Source organism: Rhinatrema bivittatum, chromosome 7 (genome assembly GCF_901001135.1).
Source record: "Rhinatrema bivittatum chromosome 7, aRhiBiv1.1, whole genome shotgun sequence".
In the NCBI taxonomy this organism is placed as follows: domain Eukaryota; kingdom Metazoa; phylum Chordata; class Amphibia; order Gymnophiona; family Rhinatrematidae; genus Rhinatrema; species Rhinatrema bivittatum.
Window position 1 is genome coordinate 196342045 of NC_042621.1, and position 23437 is coordinate 196365481.

The 23437-nt window shown below is 42.5% G+C and overlaps 1 protein-coding gene across 5 annotated transcripts in view; it reads right to left on the reverse strand.

The window, feature by feature from the left end:
- Nucleotides 1-10342, reverse strand: part of LOC115095680 (solute carrier family 22 member 15-like) — a 128779-nt gene extending 118437 nt beyond the window's left edge. Inside the window, exons 1-2 of one of the 5 annotated variants that reach the window (XR_003857845.1) lie at nucleotides 10072-10340; nucleotides 2040-2186 (exon numbers count right to left, since the gene is read on the reverse strand). Coding sequence is in view for 4 of the 5 variants with exons in the window: in XM_029609721.1 (XP_029465581.1) it covers nucleotides 2040-2186; nucleotides 10072-10155 (231 nt within the window). In the remaining variant the exon portion in view is untranslated. Of the gene's footprint in view, nucleotides 1-2039; nucleotides 2187-10071 lie in introns of all 5 variants that reach the window. The other 4 variants (XM_029609721.1, XM_029609722.1, XM_029609723.1 and 1 more) reach the window with 4 other exon arrangements.
- Nucleotides 10343-23437: the final 13095 nt, after the last annotated feature.

Here is a 23437-nt window from a genome sequence, read left to right on the forward strand (position 1 = left end):
TATATAATGACATACTAGTGGTTTGGACAGGTACTGAGATTGTTTTTCCTTTTTTTTTTTTGACCGGCTTAAACAACTGTGACAGGAATCTACAGTTTAATTTTTGCCTGCATCATTCCACAATATCGTTTTTAGATATTTTGTTATTTAACCAGAATGGGTTCATTATCTCAACTTTTTGGAAGGACACCGACCAAAACACTTTGCTAGCATTTAATAGTCATCACCTTCACTCCCTTAGAGCTAACATTCCGGTCGGCCAGTTTTTCCGTCTACAACATCTGTGTACATCTAAGGAAGAATATTTGACCCAAGCCAAAGACATGATGTCACGATTCACAGAGAGAATTATCCACATCGCATACTGAAGCGAGCACTTAAATGCTCATTATACATCAATCGTGATTCACTTCTTCAACCACTTCTTCAACCACAAGCACAGTCATTATCGGACCACCACACCCTATTCTGGATGTGCCTGGCAAATCAATTCCATCATTAGATGTCACTGGCCCATATTATCATTGCACAACATTTTCAAAAGCCATATACATTTTGCTTTTCATCGGGGAAAGAATTTGTGGGATCTTCTTAAACATTCTAAGCTACGACCACTTCATACCTTTATTACATCACTAACTTCTCCCCGGGGTTATCACCCATGCGGACACTGTTCAGTTTGTCCCCATTCTCTATTGTTAACATCATTTGCACACCCAGTCATCAGTACGGAATATGTTCTTCATTTTTCAGCAACATGTCTTACTGATGTTCTGACACCCCCCTCCAGGGGTGGCAAGTTTTCTGAACATCTGTTCCATAGGGAAGAGAAGTGGATTTTTACACTACAATCATTGTCCCCATATGGCCCCAATTTGTATACTGAGTGGGTACATTTTGTCTAGACATGACTGTATATAGATGAGTGATACAGTATTGAAATTATTATTGTATTCATCGCTGTATCCATTATTACGGAAATACCTTGTTTATGTCATGTAGCAGTGCCTTATAGCCATGATATAACTTCTATTTGTTGCTTGGTCATGTGAACCTATGTGATTGGACAACTCGTTTTGGCGCCATGATCGGCATCTAAGTTTGCTGGTTTGTTTACTTTCTATAAGGGCTCCTACACCCACTGAATGTACTTGTAGAAGGTATGTCGCCATTGTCATTTGCTGTTTAACCCCCTTTGTTTTGTCCTTTATATATTATAACAACGCTTTATCTTTTTCCTTTATAGTGGATGAGCTACAGCCTTACTGTCCCTCCCAACGCAGCCTTCTCAGTGAAACATGGTGTCCGTGTTGGGGAATCCTTTGATCTGTAATATATGAATGTCCTTAAGATTCAGGAGTTCCTTCGTCTATTAAAAATGAGAATCATATTTGATTTGTAAGCACATTTCTACTTATCTTAAAGGACGATTATAGTTTCTGCACTCTACTGTATCTTTAAAGATAAATCCAAAAAATGTCTTTTCTTCGAGGAAATACAAGAAAATCAGGTCCCTGCTCATTAGTAATGACATCTCAAGTGTCATTTGCACACTTGCTAATGGAAAAAGAAGCTGTTTGCAAATATTGTGTGATAATCCCACTAAATAGTAGACATTTTCCATTTACTTCCTTTACACTTATTTTTTCCTAAATAAAAATAAATTCATAAGATGATAAAAGTCCATCTCAACATCATCCTCTAATCCTGTGAAAAACACCATTTTGGACAATTTTACTTTAGTTTTGCCTGTATGATACAAAGTCAATGCAGAATGATATAACAGAGACATAATCCCCTGTACTTGATCCAGTCAGAAATAAGGAATGAAAAATCCAAGCTAACCCAAAACACATAGCTTGTAGCAGACAATGGAGATAGCCCTGGGAAGAAAGTGCAACCCTCTATGCATGTTTTAAGCATTACAAAGGTAAAATTAACAAAATAATAACAAAGTAAAGAAGGTAATCAGAGGGAATGTAGATCAAGATGACACAAGACAGAAACTATATGCACCAAATGCAACACAGTATACTTGCCTCAGTCACAATGGAAGTAAAATTATCTGCAAATCTGACATGCTTGATAAGCTCCCCTTGACTAGTGGTGATTTCTTTCTGGTCAATATGATACTCTGGCACTGCACCCACAAAAACAATAAGCATAGACTGGCAAGCCACATAAACCTACAAAAAAAAATAATAAATCACATACTTTTATTTTAAAGTAAGGGGAATCACATACAGTACCAATTTATACCTAGAAGACTACCTTACAGTTCAAGTTTTTCAACTACTGCAAAACATAGTACACTTTCTAAGTAAAAGCATTAACTAGTATCAGATCAAATGGTGACATAACTCTTTCCTAACTCTCAGACTGATGCAATAAGACATGCGCAAGAACAGGGCGATCATACTTAGTGTCAATTTTCCTAATACGCATGCATCTACGTCCTCTGTGTGCCGGATGCAATATTTAAATGAGAAAGTGGAGCAGCATACAAAAAAGGTGCTCTAAGGAGAAATGTGTGTTTCTCTGGTGCTCAAAAGTTTATTGCATGGGAGCACAGATGTCTAACTTGTGCGTTCCTTAAAAAAGTGCATTGTTTACATGAAATTACAGAAAACTGCAATGCGTGTTGTTTACCAAAAGAAAAACAATCACCCACAATTTTAACTAATCATCATCCTCTGCTCCACCTCTCCTTTCGTACACTTTATTTTGTTTTAACCCCAAACAAATAAATCTTATACTAATCTCTTTAAACATCCCTACCCTAAAAGGGGCACATTTATCGCAACATAGAGGACCAAATTTTTTATATTTCTTATGAGCTTTTGGAGGTGGAGTAAAGTTTACCCGCAGTCAGAGTTGTAGTTAATTTTCCAGCATAAAAAACGAGCTTTGAGCCCGCTTTCCTGCATCGGGCAGTAATACCCAATGTCTTCGTTTACTTGGAATTTAAAAGTGATGGGCGCTGTCCAACATGCTTTGGTTAGGACGCACGCTGAAGCACGCTAAGCTCCTTCCTGCACCAGACACTATTATTGAATGCACGCAGGCCCAACTAAGAGTAAAGCCGTGCGCTAGCCTGCGCAACATCTTATCACATCAACCTGTCTACTATCAAAAGACTCCACAAAGCTAAGTAAAGGTCTGCATGTTTTCTGCATTATCATTAGCTTTAAAATAAATTTAAGGATTTCAAACACTGGGTATGACTACTTGCACCATCCACCTCTCTTTCATTCCCCACTTACTTTCCCCTAGATTCATCAAAATGCTAAAATAATGCCCACGGTAAGAAAAAGGGGCATGTCTATGGTATTTTTATAGCATCACGGAATGGGGGGAAGAGAGAGAGAGAACAAACCTGTTTATAAGGCCTTCATAGCAGTCAACTATTTATATCTCTATAGGAGGGCCAGCTGATAGCTCGAGGTGAGATGTCAGTGGTGGTTTAGGGCAGCGCTTCTCAACCTGTGTGTCGCGGCTCCCGGGCTAATGGGAAACCTCCTCCCTTCTTCCTGCCCTCGGGGGCAATCGAAAGCCTCCTCCCTTCTTCCTGCCGGTGGGAGGAGGAAGCCGTTGATTGGTCGGTGGGGCAGGAAGAAGGGGGGCATCTCATAGCACGGGGGTGGGGTGGTTTGAGTGGGGGGGCTGGGAGGAGTGGCAGTGTCCAGGCCGGTGTGGCCGTCACGGGCTGGAAGTGCTGAAATTAAAAACAGCGGTGCGCCACAAAGAAAAGAGGCCAACCGCGCCAGGAACCACGATAGAGTAGGGATTCCCCAAAGCGGCAGTGAGTCGCAAGCACGAAGGCAGATGGGGGGCCTCGGGAGCCTAGGGATATCCCGACGGCCAGAAGAAAGGCTTGTGTGCTGTGGCATATTTTTATAAAATAAATGTTTGCTGCTTCAGTGCGGCTGAGAAGGTAGCGGCAGCACTGGGAAATCTGCCACTGCGAAATTAAACAGCATTGGGGGGTGGGGGTGTGTGTGTGTGTGTGTGTGTGTCTGTCTGTGTGTCTGTCTGTCTTGTGGGCCCTAAAGAAGAGGACTGTGAGGACAGAGCTTCAGCAGCCGCTGCTGCTCCTGGTATGTGCTTTCAAGGTAAAGGAGTAGGAGAGTTGCTGGAGAGGGTAAGTAAAGGTGGCATTTTAAGTTTATTTTTCTTGATTGACTGCCATTTTAATTATTGAGTATTAGGTGATGTGTCTGCTGTTTTGAAATATTTTATTGATATTTGGACAATTTTTAATAATTTTTATGTTTTAATTGTTGGACGTTATTCTGTTCATCAGCTGTTTTGAAACATTTATTAATATAGTTTTACAGTTATTTCTGTGTGGGGATCTATAGCAGCTTGGCATGTTCTGTTTTCCTAATCGGAGGTGTATTAGTGTTTAGGACCTGATTTAATATTTGTAGTGTTGCCTATTCATAGATAGGGTTGTTATGTGTTCCATAATGCAGGTGTAACTTTGCGCAGATTACTTTCTGTGCATTATTGCAGATCCTGGGACTATGTTAGGTGCTATATTTCTCTTTCCATTTCTCCAGGTTTGCACTGCATGCAGTGTGGCTTTTTTTTTGTTTTCCATTTCAGTTTGTCTCCATATTTATAATGTGTGGTCTTTCTGTACTTGGTGAAGGTAGGTTCTGTGTGTGTGCCCGAGGTGAGGTATTTTACTAGCATGTAGGCAATTGTATCAATCTTATTTGTTGTGTTTTCTCAATAGGATATCCATTAGTGGTAAATTATTGCCTTTTCATAAGGAGGGCTATTGTGCCTGGTAGTAAAGGGAGTTTGTTTGCTTTTAAGGAGATGTCACCAGAACATCTTATTTTTGCATGGTGAGTTCTATGGGTAATGCCCTAGTTCTGCTCTGCATCCATTGTTAGGGGTCAAGAGGTTTCCCATGGATGCAGAGTGTATGTTTACATATAGCCCCGTGACAGTCATATATTCAGTGTATCACGCATGTGAGAAACATCTGTCAGGTGTGTCCAGGCCGAAAAAAGGTTGAGAAGCGCTGGTTTAATGGACAGCTTTACATGCAGAGTGAGACGTACGAACAGCACAGTACATCTTGGTGAAGATTTGACGTCATGTGGAGTGGGGAAAGTCACACAAAGATGATATTTCTACAATGCTCTAGCCCTAACTTGATGAACTCTAACAGGGTACTATCAATTTAGGGTGAGAGAATACAGTAGAAATCTCAACTTTGTGAGACTTTCCTAACTCCAAATGATGTCAAACCTTCACCGAGGTGTACTGTGCTGTTCGTACGTCTCACTCTGTATGTAAAACTGGCCCCTAAACCATCACAGACACCTCACCTCAAGCTATCAGCTGGCCCTCCTATAGCGATATAAAAATAGTTGAGTACTGTGAAGGTCTCCCCAGAGGCGCGCTCTCTCTATTTCTCTCATTGTGTTATGGCCATGTTGCACAGCTTAACGCCAGGAAAAAAAGGTGTAGTTAATTTTTGGCCCTCATTTTAACTGATCCCACCAACCCCTCCCCAATTGTGCGGTAACATGATTATCGCATGCGTTAACACCATAGGGTCATTCATCAAAACGCGTTATTTATTTGTAAGGAGTTGGAAAGGCTTCAGCTACTCGCACATAAATAGGGGTAATTTTCAAAGGGACTTCTGCAGAAGTGGACCTTTATAAAATGGATCACCCCATTTGCACATAAACATTACTTCTGGGGGAATTCTGTGCAAAAAAATTTAAAATTCTGCACACTTTATATTGGTCAAAATAACACACTATGCATGACAGTCTTTAAGTAATGAATTTAAAATGTACTACAGAAAAAAGTTATTAAAGATGCAGAGTTTTAAATATTTTGAACAGAATTTCCCTCGAAGTTCCTGTAAGAGTGTCTTCTACCCTCTCTCCCTACTCTCTTGGCAGGTCTCCTTTAATTTGCCCTCTCAGGCCCCAACTCCTCCACCTGCCACTATCTCTCCACTCCCCCTCTAGGTTCAATCCCTTCCATTTATCTCCAATCCCAGAGTTTGACCCTTCTCTCAGTACTGCCCCTTCTCACAGGCTCCCTCTGTTCCCTCTCTCTAGTGCACATACACACCCTTTATACAGGATACAAGCTCCCCCCCTCTTGCACACACACCCTCATACAGACTCTCCTTTCTCTCTTCCACACACACCTACCCTCTCATACAGACTCCCCCTTTCTCTTTTGCACATACATCCACCCCCTCATACAGACTCCCCCTTTTCTCTTGCACACACCCTCCCCCTCATACAGACTCCCCCTTTTCTCTTGCACACACATACACACCCTCCCCCTCATACAGGCTCCCCCTCTCTCTCTTGCACACACACACCCCCTCCCCCTCATACAGTCTCCCCCCCCTCTCTCTTGCACACACACACATCCTCCCCCTCATAGTGTCTCCCCCCTCTCTCTTACACACACACACCCTCCCCCTCATACAGGCTCCCTCTCTCTCTCTTGCACACACACCCTCATACAGACTCCCTCTCTCTCTTGCGCACGCGCACACACATTCCCTCATAAAGGCTCCCTCTCTCTCTTGCACCCACACTCCCTCGCTCATACAGGCTCCCTCTCTCTTACACACACACACACACACTCACTCTCTCTCTTGCGCACACACACACTCATACAGGCTCCCTCTCTCTCTTGCGCACACACACACACATTCATACAGACTCCCTCTCTCTTGCACACCCTCATTCATACAGACTCCCTCTCTCTTGCATACACACACACCCACCCACCCATACAGGCTCTCTCTTGCATACACACACACACCCACCCACCCATACAGGCTCTCTCTTGCATACACACACACCCACCCACCCATACAGGCTTTCTCTTGCATACACACACACCCACCCACCCATACAGGCTTTCTCTTGCATACACACACACCCACCCACCCATACAGGCTTTCTCTTGCATACACACACACCCACCCACCCATACAGGCTTTCTCTTGCATACACACACACCCACCCACCCATACAGGCTCTCTCTTGCATACACACACACCCACCCACCCATACAGGCTCTCTCTTGCATACACACACACACACCCATACAGGCTCTCTCTTGCATACACCCACCCACCCACACATGCTCTCTCTTGCTTGCATACACACACACACACACACACGCTCTCTCTTGCTTGCTTGCTTGCATACACACACACACCCCCCCATACAAGCTCTCTCTTGCTTGCATACACACACACACCCCCCATACAAGCTCTCTCTTGCATAAACACACCCCCCCCATATAGGCTCTCTCTTGCATACACACACACACACACCCATACAGGCTCTCTCTTGCATACACACACCAACCCACCCATACAGGCTCTCTCTTGCACACACACACACCCCCACCCATACAGGCTCTCTCTTGCATACACACACCAACCCACCCATACAAGCTCTCTCTTGCACACACACACACCCCCACCCATACAGGCTCTCTCTTGCACGCACACAAACACACACCCATACAGGCTCTCTCTTGCACACACACACCCACCCATATAGGCTCTCTCTTGCACACACACACCCACCCATATAGGCTCTCTCTTGCACATACACACACAAAATACACCCTCATACAAGCTCCCTCTCTCTTGCACACATCCTCCCCCTCATATAGGCTCCATCTCTCTCTTGCACACACACACACACCCTTATACAGGTTCCCTCTCACCCATGCACACACACTCCCTCATACAGGCTCCCTCTCTCTCTTGCACATGCACACACTCCCTCATACAGGTTCCCTTTCTCTCTCATGCATACAACCTCACACAGGCTACCTACGCCTCTCTCTTACTCACCCCCTCTGCTACACATAGGCTCCTCCTCTCACACATACTCTCACACATGCTCCCTCCTTCACAAACAAGCATCCTCGCATACACACAAATCCCTTTTTCACACACTCCTTCACAATCTCCTCATATAGGCTCCCTTTCTCTGGCACCCATACCAATGCACCCTCATACATGTTCTCTCTCTCACCCCCCCCCCCCCCCGGCTCACAGTCTTACACACACACACACACAATCTCTCTCCGGAGTCTGCTCCATCGTCACTGTGAGGACAGCCTCTGCTTGCAGCAAAGAAGGAGCAGGTCTCGGCCTGCTGTGGACAGAGGCTGTCCCACTCGCGGGGAAGAAGCAGGCCCCGGCATGCCGCAAGCGGAGACCATCCCGCTCATGGCGAAGAAAGAACAGGCCCTAGTGTGCCACGAGTGGAGCCCATCCCACTTGCAGCTAAGATGAAGCAGGCCTCAGCGTGCTGCAAGTAGAAAGACCTCCTCCATCTTCGTCGTGAGTTGGATGGCCTCCACTCGCAACACCCAAGGAACTTCCAAATTCTGTGCAAATTCTGCGCAGCTGCACTGAAGGGGAATTCTGCAGGAATTCTCCGCAGTAGCACTGAATTCCCCCAGGATTAACTTATACAGATATGGGATATTCATGCGAGAATTTACCCAGACTGAGCGGGGGCATTCGGATTTACGTGCACACTTTATAAAATTCAGTGTTACGTGCACAACCTTTCAAGAAACACTTGTGCGCATGAAATAGCAAGTGTAACTTGTGTGAGGTAGACATGATGGAATAATTTTCCTAACAGACTTTTGCATGTGTAAATCAGCTTTGAAAACTGATGTAACTTAGCATTTTTACTGACTTTCTGATGCAGGATATTTGAAAAGCTACCTTCCCTGTAGCTAAAAATGACAGATGGGTTGCACCTTCCGCCTCTAAACAAGCACACCTATACCAAGGTTATGTTTATGATGGTATAACACTGAAATGCATTTTTCCAAAACATACTACTAAATTATGAAAATATGAGGAGGAACATGAGGCAGGAATTTTTATTTTATTTTTAATAGAAATAGCAGTAGACAAATATTTAGAAAGTTGTACATTAGCCAAAATATTTTAGGGGCCAAAGGAAACATTTTTCCTTTTTTTTTTAGGATTCTTTTTGTTCAATGTTTTGGGGAGAGGGTACTTCTGTTTTGCATATCACCCTCCTCCTTCATTCTCCAAATTTTTCTCACTTCCTTTCTCAGCTTCTCAAGCCATGGCCTCTGCAGCATTCCTAACTGACTGAGGAAGACCCAACTCAAGGATCACACAGGAACCTTGACACAAGCTACTGGGCCAGCCTGTTCAACTGATTTTTTAAAAATAAGATTCACTGTACTTCCCAGCAACATGTACATGATTTTTCATTTAAGTGACTCCCCCTTGTAGCAATTGTATTTTAGCACTATTACAGCAGTAATTTGTATTTTGACCTGTTTCATATTTTGTAATTTGTTTTGTTGCAAGCCACTTTGGAGCAGAAAGGCAGAGTAAAAATTCAAGAATAGAGCAGAACAGTATATGATAATTTGCGACATTGTGCTGAACATAGTAGTACCAAGACAAAATAAAGGGTAAGTTGAAAAGTTCTTTTTTAAACAAAAGTTTAACAGAGATGTCAATTTTCAGAAACCTGTAAAAAGGATAACTTGTCCAGCTAAAGTTAGCTGGATAAATTATCCAGTTTATTAAGTTATATTCCAACATCAACATTTATTCTGACAACGCAAGCTACCTGGACAAATGCCTTTGAATATTAGCCTCCAGTTACTGCTGTATACATTACCCAGAAAATTAGGACTACAATACATGGAACATTTTCATGCCAATAAAGTTACCTGAATCAAAACAACTGAACATCACAGAATGTACTGTTGCGTCATAGTACCATTTAAGTAAGCATATGGTAACTGCAAACCACCAAACACATAACTCTCAGGGTGCCACCCCACCCGTCCCTTGCTGCAACTATGTCCATCAACAATAGGATAGACTGTGGTCATTTATCAGGCAAGCGGCACGCCGGCCTTCTCGTATCAACACATCCCAATGACGTCTCTGCCCGTCACACGTAGCTGCAAGCCCGACCCCCGAAGCGAAGAAACAGGTTTATTCACCACAGCAACACCCGTCGCATGCAGATGCGCACAAACCTGGAGTAGTACCAGGAAAGCGGTCAGCCACTTCTGGCATCTGCCAAATTCCCCCACGGAGCTAAAAGCTTCATCCAAGTCCATCCCGTCGCCGCAGCTGCCCCTCTTTGTACGGGAGTAATACCATAGCTAAAGGCGGAAAAGCTCTCAGCGCGTGGAGCACCGCCTACTTGAGCGGCAGTGACGTCGAACAGAGGATCGTATGCTTGCCAGCAATAAACAGAGCTAGTTTGCAACGTGGAATAAAGGCCTAGCCGCACTGTCGCCAACCTCGCTTATTTCCCGCGAGATTGGGCCTTTTTTTTTTTTTTTTAAGTGATTCGTGTTTTTTATTTTTCGATTCGCGGGTTACTTGTAATTGGGCCTTTTTCCTGCCAATCGCGTTGTTTTGGGCTTGGTGGGCGGGACTTCTGCTCTGATGGTGCAGTGATTGGCTGCTGCTCTGTGGGTGAGGTCCATAGCAGGAGCAACCGAACCTGTTGCAGCAGTAAGCCAACCGGATCGACAAACATTCGGAGGAGCACGTGGGCAGACCCGGCCTGGCATTGCAGCAAGCGTCGTGGGTGAGCAAGAAGCTTCTGTGCAGCTGCAGACCGGAATGTTGAAAGGTGTGTAGCACTCTGCTGCCCTCAGCCAGGTATCAGGAAGGGAGAAAGAGTGTGGGGGGATTGAAGACGTGGTTGCAGGGAGTGGGGAGAGGGAAATAAGTGTTTAGGGGCCAGAGATGTGCTCGGAGGGGGTTAGGGAGGGGGGAATCAGTGAGTGGGGCTGGTGGTTTTTTTTTTATTTGTTCTACACTACTTTTAATTTCATCTAATTTTTTTTCTCATTTCTTCTCCCTGCAGCAGATTCTTTTTGTCAAAATAAGGATTTCTTACAAAGGTAAAGCTTGTCCATACCTGCTGACTACAGGTAAAAAATGTGACATGGAAACTTGTAATGCTATTTTTTTTTTACTTTGTTCTACAACCACTTATGATTTTATCTAATTTTGCATTTATTTTTTTTTTACTCATTTCTTCTCCCTGCAGCAGATCACCTTTGTAAGACAGCCTGTCCATACCTACTGTTTCCGTCATTGGCTGCTACGCTACTAAATGGATTTGATCTATTATAGCTAAAGTAAGGAACTAAAAGATACTGCTAAATGTGGGAAGAGGAATGTGAACTAAAAGCATGGATTCAGTCTCTCAGCAATGAGAGTAAGGCTATGTGCAAATTTTGTAAGTGTGACATTAGTGCACATCATGCAGACCTTCTGCAACATGCAAAAAGTTAAGCTCCTTTGTCATCTGTGCGACTTACAGACATTGATGATTCAATTTGACGTGTCGTCTACTTTTTTTTTGGAAAAAAGTGCTTTCATGAAAACCTGGCAACCCTGCAGCTGGGGAAAAGCAGCAGCTCGTGCGGTTCCGTAGTGAATACACTATTCCCCCCCCCCCGGTGCCAAAAGACGGAACTGAAGTCTGATTTAGAGACACCAGAGTTGGAATACTATTTACTTTATTCTGACACAAAGAATGCCTTCTGCTGACTGTGAAGCATGAAGGCGTGGAAGAAGCTGGCAGAAGATGTAGCCAGTAAAAATAGCACAAGTTCCTGCTGGCAGTGCGGGCGCATAGACAGAGCCTTCTGCAATACACAAAAAGCAGATAAACAAGTACTACAGGATTGCCAGGTTTTCATGAAAGAACAAGCACTCCACCCCCCCCCCCCCCCCCCCAAAAAAAAAAAAGCCCAAAACACGTGAAACTGAAACACCAATGTCTGTGAGTCGCATAGATGACAAAGAAGCTTAACTTTTTGCATGTTGCAGAAGGTCTGCATGATGTGCACTAATGTCACACTTATAAAATTTGCACATAGCCTTACTCTCATTCCTGAGAGACTGAATCCATGCTTTTAGTTCACATTCCTCATCCCACATTTAGCAGTATCTTTTAGTTCCTTACTTTAGCTATAATAGATCAAATCCATTTAGTAGCATAGCAGCCAATGATGGAAACAGTAGGTATGGACAGGCTGTCTTACAAAGGTGATCTGCTGCAGAGGGAGAATAAATGAGAAAAAATAAGCAAAATTAGATAAAATCATAAGGGGTTGTAGAACAAATAAAAAAAAAAAATAGCATTACAAGTTTCCATGTCACATTTTTTACCTGTAGTCAGCAGGTATGGACAAGCTTTCTTTTTGTCAAAATAAGGATTTCTTACAAAGGTGATCTGCTGCAGGGAGAAGAAATGAGAAAAAAAAATTAGATGAAATTAAGTGGGGTAGAACAAATTAACAAAACACCAACCCCACCCACTGATTACCCCCTCCGAGCACATCTCTGGCCCCTAAACACTCGTTTTCCCCTCCCCACAACCATGTCTTCAATCCCCCCACACTCATTCTCCCCTCCTGATACCTGGCTGTAGCCAGCTGAGTGCTACACACCTTTCAACATTCCGGTCTGCAGCTGCACAGAAGCTTCTTGGTCACCCACGACGCTTGCTGCAATGCCATACCTAGTCTGCCCACGTGCTGCTGTGAATGTTTGCAGCTGCTGGTGGCTTACTGCTGCAACAGTTTAGGGTGCACCTGCTGTAGACAGTCCTCACCAGCAGCAGCCAATCCTGCAACATCAGAGCACAAGTCCCACCCACCAAGCCCAAAAAAGTGATTGGCAGGAAAAAAACACCCAATTACAAGCAACCGGTGAATCAAAAAAAAAAAACCCGCAAATGACTAGAAAAAAAAAAGCCCAATCTCGCGGGAAATAAGCGAGCTTGGAAACACTGACTACAGGCTTCGGTCTAGAACCCAAGTCTTAGCCAAGGATGGGGCCTTTCGGGTATGGAAACATACACTACCAAACCTGCACGAATAAAAAGGGATCACAACCTGCTAAGCATCAAAACTTGAGCCATGGCCTTGATGTTGTACTTTCCCTAAACTAGCTTTAGTTGACTTACTAACCTCATGTATTTTTTTCTTATCCTTTTATTTTAGTTATTCTGTATATTACTTTAGCAACACTAAAAAGTTTCATGCCAATAAAGTTATTTGAATGCTTTAGGGCTACTACATCAAATACTCCAATCTTGCTCGGGCAAACATTCACTATCCATCTGTAATGGTGACTGATATTTTCTGCTAAACGGTGATACCACTGCAAACAAATTCAAACATAATTTAATGTACATCAAATGGCCTCTAAAATGAAAAATTGGTTCTTACAGGCTAATTTTTGTTCCTGTAGTACCACAACTCAGTCTAGATGCCTGGGTTTTGCCTCCCTGCTAGCAGATGGAGGCAAAGTTTCACTGATGCTGTACATAACTCAGAGTACCACCTGCAGTCCCTCACAGTATGTCTGTCTCCAGCAGAGGGTAGATGGTGTAAAGCTTACAGTCTGGAGAAGAAAAAAAAGATTAAAAGACAAGAAAATTTCTGGATCCTCCTAGGGGGCTGTGAAGTCCTGGTGGGGCCATCCCCCCCTGATTTGAGGCGGTTAACAACTTGGTCCAGAGGTCCATGAGATGGAGAGCTGGTGGTTCAGATCTCTCATCCCCCACCAGACAGCGCTAGAATCTGCTGGAAGTTCTGCACTGCAAGCCCAGTCTAGCAGGGAGATATCCCTTTTACACAGTTTGTCCTGGGCTGGGTCGCTAAAGTTTGGAGAAAGGAGACTGATATAGCCAGTGGTCTGACTCTTTTCTGATCTGCCATGTGGCCTGCCCTTCTGGACCCGGAGACTCTGCACCAAAAGAAAGTATTGATTGCTATGTAAAAATGAAACCAAAAAACAAGGAACTAGTTAGAGGAATCTGTGCAGTATCAGGGTTCCAGAGGGGGAGCTACATTAGCAGCGCGGGGAGCTCAGCAATGAGGGTTTTCAGCAGCTTCTCTGCCTGCAGAGGAGACTGGGTGCTGGCTCCAGAGCACTGAGAGACTGTTCCCCTGCTTCCGATTGATATGCTGGTGGTACTTGGATGCGGGAAGGAACAATGTGCATGTGCAGCAAAAGCAGCATGGCGTATGGGGCTCTGCGTCTAACACGGCTGCACCTGTAGAACAACCCTCACGGATGATGGGGGTCTAGCACAGAGGCTTTCCTCCTCAGCATGGAAACAGCAGCCACTTCTGATTCCCTAGCAGTGTCCATGGGAGAGGCAGGGAAATCCCCCTCCTCAACTATCGCCTGCGCTTCCCTGTCCCATGGAAGTGCAGAGAGGGCAACTTTACCTTCTGCTGGCTACTTGGAGAGGAGGGAGTTTGCTTAGAAATTTATGGTTGTTGCTGTCATCTTGGCTTTGGGACAGGTCAATATTGAGGGACTACAGGTGGCACACTGGGTTATGTACAGTGTCAGTGAAACTTTATCTGTCTCCATCTTCTGGCAGGGAGGCAAAACCCAAGAGTCTGAACTGATCTATGGTACTACAAGAACGAAAATTAGCAGGTACGAACCAATGTTCCTTTTTAGAGGCCATTTGATGTACATTAAATTACCGTATGTTTGAATTTGTTTCCAGTTGTATCACCTTTTTACCAGAAAATATTAATCACTGTTCCAGATAAGCCTAACATTATGTTAAATTGTGACAGCAACAGATAAGAAATGTAAGACCTGAACACAGAGTGAAATATATAAGAAAATAAAAACATGAGAAATTGCCATGCTGGGTCAGACCAAGGGTCCATCAAGCCCAGCATCCTGTTTCCAACAGAGGCCAAACCAGGCCACAAGACCCTGGATTGCTGCCTGCCCCGACCCTAGCTTGGACCTTGACCTGCCTGCTCTGACCTTGGCCTGTACCTGGATTCCCTTGCTTGCTGCTAGCCCTGATCTCTACCCAAGATTTGACTTTGTCAGACCGCTCCTTACAGGACTTTTACCTAAGCCCTGCCAGCCCCCAGAACCCAAGAGCTGAACCTGTGGGGAATGGGGCTGGTATGGGTGAAGTCCCAATAAGAGCAAGCCCACCAGCTGTCCCCATGGGCCCCCTAGGATGACCTACGAGGTTGTGTGAACCATGCCACAGTCCAAGGGCCCATACCTGTGACATCTATAACTAAAATATCTAAAACAAAAGTCATAACCCCTCATTTTACTGTAGTTGCTATTTTTCTTCCATTCTCATCTTTGCATTCCTATTTTCCCAGTTTCCCTTAGCTTTCCAGATATTGTCTTGTCGCCTGTTTCTCCCTTTCTGCAAACTCTTGGGGTTTATGAACCCTAACCTTTTTTTCCTTATCTTTTCAGCTACTTTAAAACGCCATAGTGGCCTCTCTTTTCTCTTTCCTTTATTTACTTTCCTAACAAAAAGAATAGTTGCCCTTATCTCCCTTTAGTTTTACCCACTGCTCTTCTACTTCCCCTAAATTTTCCCAGACAACTAACTCCTTGAGGTGCTCCCCCATTTTAACAAAGTTTCCTGAAGTCTAGGACCCTCGCCTTTGAATGAACCTTCATCTCCTGCGCTTTAACACTGAACTCAATATGGTGATCACTGTATCCCAGATAATCGTCCACTACAATCTCGGAAATACTGTCCCCATTGGTAAGCAGCAGGTGCATTTTCACCCCCTCCCATGTGAGTTCCATTACCCTCCCATGTGAGTTCCATTCCCTGCAGGGAATCCAGGATCTCTGTACTTCTAAAAGGCACCACAGTCAAGATATCCCAAACAACATCCATCTGATTGAAATTCCCTAGCAACAGCACACCCCTTTCATAGCAATGTTGTGAATATCCTCCATTAAAACCTTTTTTTCTTCCATCTGTGATGGAGAAACAGAGAAATATAACAGAAAAGGCCCAATGATCCACCCAATCTGCCCAGCAAGCTTATGCCAGTATCTGTTGCATTGTGCAGGTTACCCTCATGCTTATCAGTTTCCCAGACCATAAACATCAGAGCCTTTGGATGCTGTTTGAATCCAATCAATCAAGTTTACTTAGGGAATAGCCACTGCTATTAATTGCATCAGTAGCATGGGATCTTCTTAGTGTTTGGGTAATTGCCAGGTTCTTGTGGCCTGATTTGGCCTCTGTTGGAAACAGGATGCTGGGCTTGATGGACCCTTGCTCTGACCCAGCATGGCAATTTCTTATGTTCTTATTTCCCTTAACCCTTGCCATGGAAGCAGAGAGCAATGATGGAGCTGCATCTAAACTATCAGGCTTGGTGATTAAGGGTAGTAAAAGCCGCATCTGCAAGTTATCCCCATGTTTATTTGTTCCCCAAACCTTAAATGTCGGGGCCCTCTATTGCTGTCTGAATCCAGTTCCCCCTTTCCCACTGCCGTTGAAGCAGAGAACAATGATTGAGTTGCATTAACAGTATCAAGGTTTATTGGTTAAGGGTAGCAACTGCTCGCCAGTAAGTTACCCCCACTTGCCCCCATGCACTTTTTTCTTTATTTCCATCCTCTAGCCTTTAGGGGTCCACAGTGTTTATCCCATGCCCATATATTACAAAACAAAGGGTGTGAAAATTGCTTAAACTGTCCAAAAGTAAAGTTTGTTAATATTACAAAATCCAAACAAGGCTTTTACTTAGTGTCTGCCAGAATTTAAAGTCCCCTGACATGAAATCTATGTTTCACATAGGCTGCATTGGGAGGGACTGAGATCTAATATAAAACCAAAAAATATTTATGTAGGACAAATCAGAGACACACAGCAAATATAAACTTTGTGCAAGCCCTGGGTGGGCCGGTTCCTATAGACTGCACCCAGGGGCATAAAGGAAGAGATATGGCCTCTTTCTGCACAGACGGCACAACCTTTCTGAGTTCCAGGGCTCACTGTGCTGGGAGAACAATAGTTCCAAGGCCCTTTTGCTTTAAAACACAGTTCAAGCCCCTTTTTCCTCTTTGGTAAACAGCTTTGACAATAGTCACAATCTTTCGCATCCAAAGAAAAGCACACTGAGAATCAATGTAGTTTCCAACTTCTTTATTGATAGTTGATTAGATGCCTGAAGAATATTTACAGCACTCAATCATTGTTTCAAATAAAGTCAATAAATAATAAAACAGTAGAAAGATTAATAAACTTGTGACCTCACTCTTCTAGCAAAGTCATTTACGGTAATTTACAGGAAGCCAGTTCCTTAGAAATCTATATTATCTCTACTTACTCAGCTTTAGAAAAAAAGTATACTCCTTCAAACTTTCAATTTTATCCCTGTGTCTCCCTACTGTGGAGTGGCTAGATTAAAGTCCCAATAATTTATCAGAACAGAAGTCCCGATTTGCATACCTCTCTTGAAGTCTTCTTAAATACTTTAGCTCTCCTTATGAAGTATCAGAAGGGCACTCTCAAGCGTAGAACACCTGAGTCAACAGCAAAAACACAGTCCTGGATTACGCTCATCTCCTTCCCTCTAATAAGGGACTGGGCACCACGTTTTAAATGAAAACTTTCCCTTCTCAGGGTCTTCCTAGGCAAAAGACATCTCGTCCCAAAAAAGGAAACCGATTCCCTGGTACCAAGGGCACTTGGCTCCAGGTGAAAAAAACAGTCTTTTACTAAAAAGGGGAAAAACATACCAGAGGCAGGAAGGATGGAAAAACTTCCTTGCCTCACAACTGAAGAGAGAGTGCAAAAGACAGATTTTTTTTTTTTTTTTATTAAAGCTGAAATTCCTCTGCATCAGGGCACTATCCCCTGGAGGAGTTGTAGGAAAATCTGGTGTGGTAACCTTACCAGTAGATTATCAGATTTAAGCAATAATCTTATGATAGTTTTAGGGAGCAGATACAAACACTTTTGTGAGGTAGTCAATTTATTATCAGCATATGGTACAACAAGATTTAATACAGGACCATTTTTTTTTTTATTTCTTTGGTTTTGTTTTAGCCCAGTGTAATTATATCCCATTCATGATTTTCTGTATACCATGTCTCTGTTATAGCCACTACTGCCAAGTCAGCTTCTTCCATGACAGTCTATGGGACCTTTATTTCCAACACTATGAACAACAATGTACATAACTTTTTAAATCTCTTCATGGCCCAATCTGTATAAATCATGTCTTTTGAAAGTGTCTGATAAATATATAAAATGTCCAGTAAGTATATTTAATATTTATGAAAAAATCAGATTGGATATTGAGTTCCTAAAGTGGATTTAGTCCTGTAAAAACAGAGTGCTCCCATCTTGTATGGAGAATGTCATAGATTGGTATTCTTTAGAGCTGCCTATCTGTGGTGATCCATATTCTATTGCAAATAGTTATTATTTTTTCCATATATTTATTTTGTGTGTATGTAGCTTTATCTATCTCACTTATTTTGTTCCCCATACCAGTAGTTTGGAAAATATTTCCATTCTCCTCCTTGCCTCTGCCTCTCACTATCACAAAAACTAACTTCAGCCTACTTTTCTTTTTCAACTGATGATCTTGTATCTGGCTTCCATCATTTCTGGTGTGGGACTTCTAGGAACAAATGACGTAATTTCAAGTCCAGCAGCTATATAATCCTAATCTGATGATGCAATTCTCTCTCCAGTCATCCATCACAAGATAAGGAAAAGCAGCAGGAGAAGTCATATACTCACCATTAGAGATGGGTCAATTTGAATTATATCTAATGCATATTTACGGTTCAAAGGATACAACACGAGCAAGGAAGACTATAAAACAAAACACTGAAATTTTCATGGACTTACAGTGACGTGAGACTTAGGGCCTAATTCATTAATGTCTTTTCCCAAAGCCACAGAATGGGAGAAAAGCCTTAGGAAATCAGAATCTTACTAATGTATGCTGCTGGTGACATCGCTGATACGTTGGAGAAATATAGGTTACTATTTTGGGTTCCACATTTTTGGTTATTTGATTTGTTGTTGTGGTTAACCACTGACTCCCTTGTGTGAGTAGAAATATAGGTTTCCAATGTAACACAAAGTAGGCCTCAGCGCTCCGATGATCATATCCTCTTCTTTCTTCAACTGATACCGTCCGCTGGGGTTGCACTGGAGTTAATGCCGTACAGTAAAATGCCATCCTCCATTGAGGAGGATGTGCTAGAGTTAACGCCAGTGCGACCCCAGTGGATGGTATCAGTTTAAGAAGAAAGAAGAGCAAAGTGATCACCGGAGCGCTAAGGCCTGGGCGCTGGCCTTGATCTGACAGATCAGGTATGTGTTTGGGGGGGGGGGGGGGGGCTCGGGGCTTGTCCAAAGCCCTGGCATTGCTCTTGGACTTAGGCCAAGGCTCCTGCTTTGGGCCTCGGTCTATGCCCTAGAAGAGGTCATGTTTTAAACGAATTACATGAATAAGGCTTATTTCATTCAAGGGCAGAGGCCTCACTGGCAGATCCCCACCAGGAGAGGTAAGTGGGGGCTGTAGGGGATCGTGGCCCTGGCATTTTTCTGGGTGGAGGGATGGGTGGTGGAGATAGATCTTGGGAGACTTCATTTTGTTTTGGCTGGGGGGGTTTTTTTAAATTTTTGGAGTTGTTTTTGTTAACTGTTTGATTTGTTATTTTTAAATAAATGAAACAAATCATACATTTCATGAAACAAAATTTGTGGGGAAAAAATTCCAAAAATAAAACAAATGTTTTATCCCTGCATACCCTTAATGAATTCTCTTGCATGCAGGACATATCCATCAGCATGCAGGCTTTTGTATTAGGCATAAAAATATTTTGTGGTAGCAAAACCTAAAGAACATGCTTTTAGGTATATTTTGACAATAGACTACTACAATTTTACATGGGGACAGTCCACCAGACTTTCTCCCTCCCATCAAAATAATCTGCAGTGCTCACTCATTATAGGTGTCCCAGATTCACCCACCAGAACTCTGGTAATCTTACCCTACTTCCTCCTTCCCATTAGAAGGAGAAAAGTAATTGCTCTTACCTGTGTGCACCTCCTCTGCCCACTTCAATCTATATTTGTTTTTGAGTTTGTTTCACTGTAAATAAAGTGCAATTAAGGAACAGCCAGAGTCTTCCTCCTGTTTCTTCTGGCTGTTATCAAGCCACCTACCGCTCAAGCTACCACAGTGTGCTACAAAATAAAGGTTAAGAAGCACTGCCTTAGAGTATTAACTCTAATACTGGGAAGTTTATTATTCTAGATAAAACAAGAAATGTGGCTTTGTAAATTTGAAATTATTCCAGTTGATATGTTACAAAGAAGTTAGAATATTTTAAGTAAAATTAATTTTACCTGTCCAAGAGGCAGACAAATTTGTGCAGTCAGTTAGCTTATATTTTATGAGTAATTGCACTATAATGACTTTTAAATAAATCTCAGTATTTGGAGATGATACTAATTCCAAGATATTCAAAACTTTATTAAGCAAGTCTGAATTCAGCTAAACATTCAATTTTAGTCAATTTTAGGCCCTAATTTAAATAAATTAATTTTAAAACATTGGATTCTGAGTAATTTATTTTGTAACTAGAAACTTAACTGTATTCAGCTAATTATTAGAGCAGAAAATTTAGGATTGGTCATGCTGAGGTTTTTTGGGTTTTTTTGTGTGTTTTCATAGATTATGAGAAAAAATAGTTTTGTTAAATTTTCATTATTACAACAAAGTATATATAATCACTTGCTTGACCTCTTGTTTTAACACATTACAAGTAAACTATGCTAATTCATAAGGGTGCTCAACTAGCATGTTTATAAATAAAATAATTAACTGACTTTTATTAATGCCCCTTGATAAAGTTGCATCATAAAACAATTGGCATTCACATAGGATATATTTTGTCATGATTTGAACTACATAGCAAAATACTTTTAGACAGATTCATGCCACACAGAATAATCTTTGTGTTATTTATACAGTCTTTGAACACGATTATTTGTAGGCTTTGTCGACTGTTTTTTGATATACAGCAAGCACCAATGGAAAAACTACAGCACCAGTAAGGCCTGTTTCACTACATTGCAAAATTCATTGCTGAACTCATTAACTGCTCCATCATACATGGTAGCATCCCAGACCCACTCAAACTTGCTGTAGTAAGACCCCTCCTTAAAAAACCAAATCTTGACCCATCAGACCAATCTAACTACAGACCCATTTCCAACCTGCCTTTCATCTCAAAAATTTTGGAAAGAGTCGTTAAACAACTCTCCGATTTCCTAGAAGACTACAACATCCTCCACCCCATACAATTTGGATTCCTTAAAGCACGCAATACAGAAACCCTACTACTATCAATGACAGATACCATCCTCAAAGGTATGGACCATGGAACCTCATACTTGCTCGCCCTCCTAGATATCTCGGCAGCGTTCGACACCGTCAATCATCAAATCCTATTGACTCGCCTGGCTGAAATAGGCATTGCTGACACCGCACTTTCATGGTTCTCCTCTTATCTTAACCACAGACACCAATCCTCACACATCCCAATCACACAAGGCATACTCCGATTCAATTGCTACATAGACCATCTCCTAGATGGACCTTGCTAAGACTTTCCACTGCCAGCCCTTCCCCTCCTCCCCTCTCCTCCTGTGCCCTCACCCCCTCCGCTCTTCCCTCCCATATGTGCACCTTACCCTCTCCCACTGAAAATTTTCTGCACTTTTGTAACCCCTGTATCACGTATTCAATGATGAAGATAAAGTTGTTTTAGCGTTGTAAAAGTTTCTCTCTTTCTTTCTACCTTTACCACCCTCCCAATCAGTTCTCTTATGTTATTATATATAATCATAGAAGGGCGGATTTTAAGAGCCCTGCTCGCGTAAATCCGCCTGGATTTACGCGAGCAGGGTTTCGGGCCGGGGCGGTCCGGGGGCATGGCCGCGCCCTCCAGAACCGCCCCCGGCTCGCGTCTAGGCACGCCAGCGGCCCGCTGGCGCGCGGGGATTTACTTCTCCCTCTGGGAGGCGTAAATCCCCCAACAAAGGTAGGGGGGGGGTTTAGACAGGGCCGGGAGGGTGGGTTAGGTAGAGGAAGGGAGGGGAAGGTGAGGGGAGGGCGTTAGCGAATTCCCTCCGAGGCCGCTCCGATTTCGGAGCGGCCTCGGAGGGAACGGAGGTAGGCTGCGCGGCTTGGCGCGCGCCGGCTACACGAAATCGGTAGCCTTGCGTGCGCCGATCCAGGATTTTAGCAGCTACGCGCGAATCTACTAAAATCCAGCGTACTTTTGTTTGCGCCTGATGCGCCTACAAAAGTACGCGAGGGCGCCCTTTTTGAAAATCTACCCCACAATGTTTTATTTTGCTCATTTTTTTACACCTTTTGCTTTAAATATGATATGTTATTCTGTTCATTGTATTTTCCTCCTTTTCAGTTCAATGTAAGCCGGCATGATGTGCCTTACGAATGTCGGCAAAGAAAAGCCTATAAATAAATTTTTTTCCCCTCTATAAAGAAAAAATGGGAGAAAAGCCTGAGTCAATGAGGTCCTTGGTGTGGATTTTTCAATAACACAAATAGGCAAGTATGTGGTCAAACTTGAAATGTCCTCCAAATCAAGATATTTAAAAGTTGGATGACTCAAAGTACTGTAATATAAGAATTATCAAAACCATATAGTTCTCAAAACATCTTGCTTCACAGAAAAGTATGTCCCCTGAAATGATCCCGTGTTTCATCCAAAGACTGCGTTGAGAAGGTCAGTCAAGCAAGAAAAGCCTTAACTCACTAAAAATAAAATAAATAGAATGCATTCTTAAAATAAGAAATTAGTAATATTTCTTAATAAGATAAAGAGAATGATAAAAGCAATTAAAAAAAAAAAGCTGATAAATAAATACAAAGAGCCTAATTCAGGAGAGACTTTTCATGTTGTATCCCTGGATGAAACCTTTACTGAATAAAGCCCAAAACTGTAGTGTATTTTTCAAACTTATTAAAAAAAAAAAAAAAAAAAAAAAGATACACAACTATAACAAAACATTTCAAAATGAAGGGCATAATATCGCTTATAACTAAAATGAAGTAACAGAGAATTTGTTGTATATACGATCACAATTGCTATTTTTCATTTTTTATTCTGAGCTAGTAAAAGTAGTCTACTATGGATCTTCCATTCTCTAGGGTGACTCAAATTTCTCAACATTAGCCTTTAAGAGTTTCAATATAATATCATATTACATGAAAGAATTTGCTTTGAAAAAGACGTGTCTGACAGCCAGATGTGTTCCATAAGACTGAGCACAACTGAAATGTGAATATAGTTGGAATAATGTTGGTCATTTAGGTTTTCTACAAAATTGCAAAAACAAAATTTACAAATTATATAGCATACAAATGTGAACTACAGAGAATTCTACATTCATCTCCCAATCCATAAAAGATATAGTAAAAACAATCACATTCACACTTTTCCATACCATACTCTTACAATAAAAAACTAAGCGCCATTATACGCTGTCCCTGGGAA